General features: G+C 47.5%; 1 protein-coding gene across 1 annotated transcript in view; it reads left to right on the top strand.

The window, feature by feature from the left end:
• Positions 1 to 7,873, top strand: part of ANXA2 (annexin A2) — a 58,346-nt gene that overhangs the window by 26,268 nt on the left and 24,205 nt on the right. Inside the window, exon 4 of the mRNA XM_025199467.1 lies at positions 2,314 to 2,408. Within this exon, the coding sequence (XP_025055252.1) occupies positions 2,314 to 2,408 (95 nt within the window). The remainder of the gene's footprint in view (positions 1 to 2,313; positions 2,409 to 7,873) is intronic.

Genomic DNA, 7,873 nt, shown 5'->3' with positions numbered 1-7,873 from the left:
CAGCCTGTATGTATGCTGTGGATTCCTTCTCCCAAGGTGCAGCACCCTGCATTTGTCTACGTTGAACCACATCCTGTTCTCATCTGCCCACTTTTGAGGTCTGTCTAAATCTAGTTGCAGCCTCTCTCTCCCTTCAAGTGTGTCCACCCCACATCTTAGTGTCATCAGCAAACTTGGACAGCGTGCTTTCCACCCGCTCGTCCAAGTCACTGATGAAGATGTTAAACAGTGTGGGCCCGAGGACCAAGCCCTGGGGTACCCCACTGCTCACATCTTGCCAAGTTGAGTACAACCCGTCCACCACTACTCTCTGGGTGCGCCCCATCAGCCAATTTTTTACCCATCCAGCTGCATAGGCATCAATGCCGCAGTGACTTAATTTATTGATGAGGATGGGGTGAGAGACAGTGTCAAAGGCCTTCTTAAAGTCTAGAAAGACTATGTCCACAGCGACACGATCATCCAAGGATTTAGTTCCTTGATCATAAAAGGCAATCAGGTTGTTCAGGCAAGACCTGCCTTTGATGAACCCATGATGGTTGCCCCTGAGCATGATCTCCCCTGCAGGCCCCCCCCACAGACGTGCTCCTTGATGATCCTCTCCAAGATCTTCCTGAGCACCAAGGTGAGGCTTACGGGCCTATAGTTACTTGAGTCCTCCTTCCTCCCTTTCTTGAAAATTGGGACCACATTAGCCAGTTTCCAATCCCCCGGCACCTGGCCAGATGACCACGAATGCTCATACAGCCGGGCCAAGGGCTCTGCGATGACCCCTGCCAGCTCCCTCAACACCCTTGGGTGGAGGGCATCTGGACCTGCAGATTTAAAAATGCCTAGCCCTTCCAGAAGGTCCCTAACTACATCTGCACTGACTGAAGTCCTGACAGAGCTATCCCCAAGATTGTCCCTACCTCTGGTAGGTGGGATGTCCCGGTCCCTGTTCAAGAAAACAGAGGCAAAGAAACTGTCAAAATATCAGCTGTGTTTCTGGCACTTCATTATTAACAAGAATGTGGTTTTATTGTGGTTTCTGATTATTCCTGACGACTAGAGGTATGTTTTTAAATGTTTTTTTTCTTTTATCCAACTATAGGTTAGGTCACAGTGCAAGCCATCTCTTTGTTCTAACAGGGTGTTAAAAATTAGTTAATGTTAGCCCTTAGTGTTTGGATTATGAATTCTGTAAGTTTGATCGTGAATGCACAACCTAATTATTGTATTTGGATATGTGATGATCAGTTGTTTATAATCTCATTGATTAGCAATGTAGAAGTATTTCATAGACCGTGATCAACAGAGATTTCAGCTTTTACAGTTGGCTAGGGAAAGGGTTATGGGCCTGATACCTAATCCGATGAGAACTGTGGCAGCTGACTTGATTGGGCTTTGGATTTGTCTTATAGAAGAGTCCATTTGCAAGACAGAAGGGTGGGAATGCCTTTGGGAAGGTTGGTCTGTACTCTCACATGACAGGTCCTATAGCAGAGCAGTAAGTGTCAGCTACCTGGAATTTAGGGGCTTGGAATAGTTTCTGTTAGGAGGCTGGATAATGTGACTGTCAACAACAATAAATGCAAATGATCTCTTTGCACTCAGGGTGTAATTGTATTTTACATGCATGGATCTAGAAACTTTCATTTAAGATGCTACTGAATATTTGACTCTTATGTAGTGTAACTATTAAACAAAACTGGAGAATCAAGCATCTAAATCCCCTAGGCAACCTAGAAAACCTCATACCCCCTATCCTATTGATGATTTCTGGAAGGCAGTATGATTAATATGATTCCCTCAGTAAATATCAAAGATACAAGACCCTTTTGCCTGTGGGCTGCTGAAAAAAGGGAACATAGTGGCCTTTGTACTCATTGTTCTGTTTGGAGTACAGTTAAGTGCCCAGAGTGATCTGGAAAAACAACTGATTTAACAAGAAGCCTAATTTAAATCACACTGTCAAAATTTCACAAGTGGACTGTAATGCATTCCAGTTCACGTTTGTTCTACAGGCAACATATTCTTGAATATCCTAGTAGGATACTGTGTGACTTGTATTCAGTCAAAAAATAGAAGATAAAAGTAGCACATCATTTGCAGTCCATTTGTCATACAAGTATGCACACCTTCATTAGCCATCTCTTTGAAAATGTGGGCTGCAATTGGCTACACTTATTCTGAGGGTGTGGTGTGCTGGTGTTACTGATGATCCTTACTATGGATGTTGCTATGCTACATTTCAAGTGTGTTAAGCTGTGTTAATAATGGAGACCAACATGAGGGGGAATTTTCCATAACCTCTTGCTTATGCCTTAATAGGTGTGGATGAGGTCACCATCGTCAACATTCTGACAAACCGCAGCAATGAACAGAGGCAGGACATCGCCTTTGCCTATCAGAGGAGAACTAAGAAGGTATAGGGACCATCCGTACTTTTATATTGTTCTACACCTTGTGACTAGATTTGAGGTGAATTGTCCTGCTGTCAGTGTTAATTGAACCCAGACCTGTGTCGGAAGGGAAAGGGGTGTAGCTTGGCTGAGGGGAAGGGGCATGGCTCAGCCCCAATCTGGTCTTTTGGATGGGGGGAAAGGCACGTGGCTTGGCCCTGCAGGGGAAGGTGGTGTGATCCAGCCCCAGCCTGGCCCCATGGAGAGGAATGATGGACATATTAATGGCCACAGATCCCCCGCTGCCAAATTTCCTGCCCAGTGAGGAGCCCCACAGGCCAGGTGCCATGGCTCCATGGGCTGCATTTGACCCAAGGGCCAGAAGTTGAGCAACCCTGCTCTAGGAGTATCCCGGGGAAAACTCCAGGCATTGACCCCTGGAAAGCATGATGGTCTGAGTACTCCCCCACCCCTGGTGGCTTTTTGACAGCAATGCAATCTCTAAAAGGTGAAGGTTCTACTTGGACCTGGATACTTCTGTCCAGGGACATTTGTGAACTGGATCCTCCATCCGTGACATTCTTGGAACTGCTGCCCCCACAGGTTCCTATTGTATACGAGTACAGCATGCCATGTTGAGAGGCTGTTTACACTTTGCTTCTCACAGGAAGAGGTGCTAACAGCCACTTAAAGAAGCAGCTTTGAAAGCTGGTTGAGGAAAGGGAGGAGGGGCCGTGAGTCATGGCATGTCCTGCTGAGACACCCTGAAGTAGCAGAGTTCAGCATGAGTCGGAGAGTGCCCAGAGGTGGCGGAGCAGTAGTCTACCCAGGGATGTTGGAGACCTGGGCAGAAACCAGCTGCACAAATGTTCTACATTTTTCAGACATCTTTGTGATTGACCATTTTTATGGCCATTTTTATTGTGTGATAATTACTTTGCATATGTAGCATGTCTAAATTTATGGTGTAATTAACCATTTAATTGCAGGGTAGATGTAACATTTGTCAGGGGCCTTATTAACACCAGCTCTTACATCATTGCTCCCTGCTCCAAATAGTTAGTACCCCTGGGCCTGCTTCCAGAAATGATGAGTGTGCACATCTGTAAATTAATTCAATGTAAGATGGAGAGTCTTAGCACATCAAGCCAACTGTCTTGCAACCAGCCTATCATGATATTGTAGATATTGTTTTAAATGGTATCAATTTTGTATTTTCTTATATAGGAAGCAAAATATATGCTTCAGCCTGCAAAAAACTTTTGTTCATATGATGCCTGAAGTTCTGAGAACTAGTGGGAGAGAGAGGGTCTGGGGGATTTGTATGTTAATGTGCATCAGCAAAAATAAATTTCATTTATGAAGTCAGCCTAAATGACTGGCAATCAACTGTGCAGTGAATCATGCAGATACTGAACAAAGTGAACTCACTAGCTGAATTATCACTCGATATTACCCTGTCAAGAATATCCAGTTTACCAGTCTGTTGATAAAAAGAAGCTTATAAAATATGTAGATCTATCCATAAAATGAGCTTTGCTCACAGGGAGTCGAGATGTTCTCTTGAACAGTTTTAAAATCTTACTGTAATTGAAGTTTTATGTCAACATAAAAGAAGAAAAGTATGCATAGAGTCCAATTAGGGTTGTGATGAATGCATTTCTTTCAGATTTGTCAGACACCAACAGGCAGCCCTGAAATCTCAGTTAAAACTTAAATACAAATCCAGAGCCAAATTTGTAAAATTCTCAATACTTTTTAATACATGTTTGATATAGGTACACATTGTATTCAAGGTAGTATGTACAAGTTGACTACAGAGGTACACGCAGTAACTAATCTATACATGGGGATGAATGGACTCAACCACACATCCCCCAGACTGAGAGCGAATCCCATTAGGGCAATTTTGCACGTAAACTGGTCCCTGCTGAAGCTCTGTTTAAAAACACTGTCAAAGAAAATTCTGCAGCATTTTTTTATCAAATGTTCCTGCCTTTGCTTATCATCCTTTCCTCACCTAACCCAAAGGCATGCTGAATACTGCAAAAACTATAATTTGGAATCCATACAGTCTTTGGGATTGTATAGGTGCCAAAGTCGAAAGCAACCTCAGGAAACAATGGAAACAGTGAGTGCAAAGCTTCCAGTGCAACTGTGATAACAAATAAGTAGGTGGCAAAGGAGCAGGAAATGGAATGTGGCACATCCTGTATGATGAAGTAGGGCTCCCCCCATCAAAAATAACATCTAGGGTTGATCTTACAAATTTCCCTGGAGATATACTATGAAGCTAGAGCAAAAAGGTGGGTTTGATTTATTCTGTACTTACAGCAGTGGCTCGTGAACTACTGCTCACAGTGTAGATCATTACATAACGCATCTCATGGATTCACTTTCTTTCCTGTTTTTTGCAAACTGAGTCACTATGTTGGCTACCTTTCCTTTTAAGAATATCTACATGACCCACACAGGTGGTAACCCCTCCCTCTGTCTATGTGCTGCAATAGGAACCAAAGTCTGCCTGAGGCTTTGTGTCTGTGGGCATCTATACATGTGCTCCAAGGTGGTTTTAAGGAGCTTTAGTTAAAGCACCCCTGCTGTCATTTTGAAACATGGGGGTACACATGGCAGTGAAGCTGCTGGGGCTTTCTAATTGGAATGCTCCAGCAGACTCGATTTAAGTCTGCTCTGACATGTTCTACTTGGACCACGACAGAGCAGGCATCCTTCACATGCACAGGCACCCTGTGTGTGTTTGCACAGAGCCCTGAGGACCTTTGATTGGCCCTGCTCATTATTGCTTTACAACAGGGGCAGGCAAAATACAGCCTGCAGGCTGGATTTGGCCCGCCAGGCCATTCTGTCTGGCCCACTGGACCCCTAAAAATTTTAGAAAGTATTTATCTGCTCCAGGCTGCCTGTCAAAGACAACAGGAGCCAGGGGGAGCCAGCATCCAGAAGCAGAAGCCCAGCCCCCCCCCACCCCTAGCCATTTCCCTGCTTCCTGCCCCCGCCCTGTTCCAGCACCATGTGGTGCCTAGCTGTATAGCTGGACCAGGGAGCATGGGGCCCCACCAGTACAGGGGGGGGTGTGTGTGTGGAGGAAGGGACTGTGTGTGTGTGTGTGCGCGCGCGCGCGTGTGTGTGTGTGTGTGCGCGCACGCGCGCGTGTGTGCAGGCAGGGGCAGGGTGTGCGCGGGGACTTCCACATGCACACCCTACCATGCACATACACCCACACACCCCCTTGCACTGCCATACACGCAGACCCAGCCACCCTCCCCCCACACAGCCCCCATAAACCTATACCCACCCCCCCAATATACAAGAGTAAGACTTCATTTTAAGCTATTGTGCAGTCACTTCTGCGTACACTCTACAAATACATGTAAATCGGGACAAAAGTATTTTTTGAAATCAAATTAATGAATGTTGTAGATGATCGCTTTTTAGAATATAATTTGGTATTTTTCTGGTTCTGAGATGGCAAAACCCCTAGCTGAAAGGAGTACTTCTGGAGCCAAGGGAAGGGACTTCTGATGGCAAAGGTCAAGGGTTAGGGGACGGGACTTCAGGTCGCAAAATGGTGACCTGGGGCACCAGGGGTGCCAGGTGTGACCAGGGGTGTGGGGGAGGAAAGGTGCAGGGGTGTGCGTGGTATGTGGTTGGGGTGGGGTTATGGGGGGTGTGGGAGTGCATGAGGGGGCTGTGGGAGGGTGTGGGTGTGTTTGGGGGTATGGTGGGGGAGTGGGAAGATGTGGGTGTGTATGGGGGGGGAGGGGTGGGGGGAAGCCCTTGGAGTCCCTGGAGCGTGAGAGTCCCTGGAGCCACATGCAGTGGCAGTGGCCCCACAGCATGCAGCTTCTTGCACTCCCACCCTAGTCCCCAGCTGAAGGTGGGAGCAGCGTGCGGGGCCAGTCCCACCCTGCTCAATAGTGCTCCCACTCCAGTCCCTGGCCACACCCGGCAGCAGGTTGCGGGGCCAGCTGCACCCAGCCCTGTGCTCCCACCCAAGTCCCAGGCTGCATATGGGGGAAAACAGCAGGACCAGCCTGACCCATGCCCATAGCTGCAGCTCCCAGCTCCCTGGCCAAACATGGTGGCAGTGTGCAGGGCCAGTCCCACCTGGCCCCATAGCGTGCAGCTCCTGCGCTCCCACCACAAACCCCAGCCACATGTGGCAGCACGTGGGGCAGCCCAACCTAGCCCCATAGCATGTGGTTCCTGTGCTCCCAGCCCCCTTTCCCCCAGCAGGAGGCCCTGGCTTTGGCCCAGTGGGGCCCTTACCTATATTTCCAGTCCTGCAGGCAGGGAGGCTGGGAACACCCATGGGGCAGCCAGGCAAAAGCCTCTGCCCAGCAGAGCCTTCTTGTTGCCAGCACCCCCTGGCTCGGGGCTGGGGCGGGTCAGGCCAGGCTGGGGGTGGGGATTGTTGCTTGGCAACCAGAGCCACACCTCCTGCATGGAGGCACCTGCTTGCAGAAGGGCAGGCCGGGGCTTATGGAGGGGCCCCGCGGACCAGATAGAATTACCTGGCTGGTCAGATCTAACCCATAGGTCATATTTTGCATGCCTCTGGGAGAGCCCTTCAGTTGTTCACATAGTGCCAGATCCTACTCCAGCTGTTAGGTGCCTACATGTGATCCCATTCCTCCCTGTTAGGCATTCTGAACATCAGATGATCTGATGGCCACCTATAAGTTTATCAGGGGTGTTTACCAGGATCTGGGGGAACGATTATTCACCAGAGCACCCCAAGGGATGATGAGATCGAATGGTTATAAACTACTGCAATTCCATTTCAGGCTGGATATAAGGGATAATTTCTTTACTGTCCGAGCCCCCAAGATCTGGAGTAGCCTGCCACTGGAGGTGGCTCAAGCACCTACATTGAACACCTTCAAGAGAAAATTGGATGCTTATCTTGCTGGGATCCAATGACCCCAGCTGACTTCCTGCCCTTTGGGCGGGGGGCTGGACTCGATGATCTTCCAAGGTCCCTTCCAGCCCTAATGTCTATGAAATCTGTGAAATAATGCATCCTCCCCCCCACCCCTTTTTTTTTCCTATAACACCATCATCTTGGCCTTAAAACAAAGACACAACAAAAGTAATGAGGAATGGGACAACCTCCACTTTGTAATGACAGTTTTTCAGTGGCTTGAGCAGAGTGGAATAGTATCACACTTAGGTACCCAGCCAGGACAGTAGGATCTTGCTAAAATAAATAACTTTCTTGGTTCACACCAGATTCTTGAAATGTGAGAAAGAGCTGCTTTCCTGAGCCCAACTAGGAATAAATCTATTCCAAATAAAGTTTCTTAACTCGTGACAGAGTCTGCTGCAAGCAGTTATCATCATTACTTTCCTTCAGGGAACTTCATTAGTGATAAAATTAGTCCTGACATTCAACATACCACAGAACACATTGTTACTTATCTGGTGATTTATTGCATATGCAGCCTTGTACCATCTTTACATTTTAC

This window comes from Alligator sinensis, unplaced genomic scaffold (genome assembly GCF_000455745.1).
Source record: "Alligator sinensis unplaced genomic scaffold, ASM45574v1 scaffold458_1, whole genome shotgun sequence".
NCBI lineage: Eukaryota > Metazoa > Chordata > Crocodylia > Alligatoridae > Alligator > Alligator sinensis.
The sequence above is the reverse complement of the archived record's forward strand: the minus strand, read 5'-3'. Positions and strand labels throughout refer to the sequence as shown.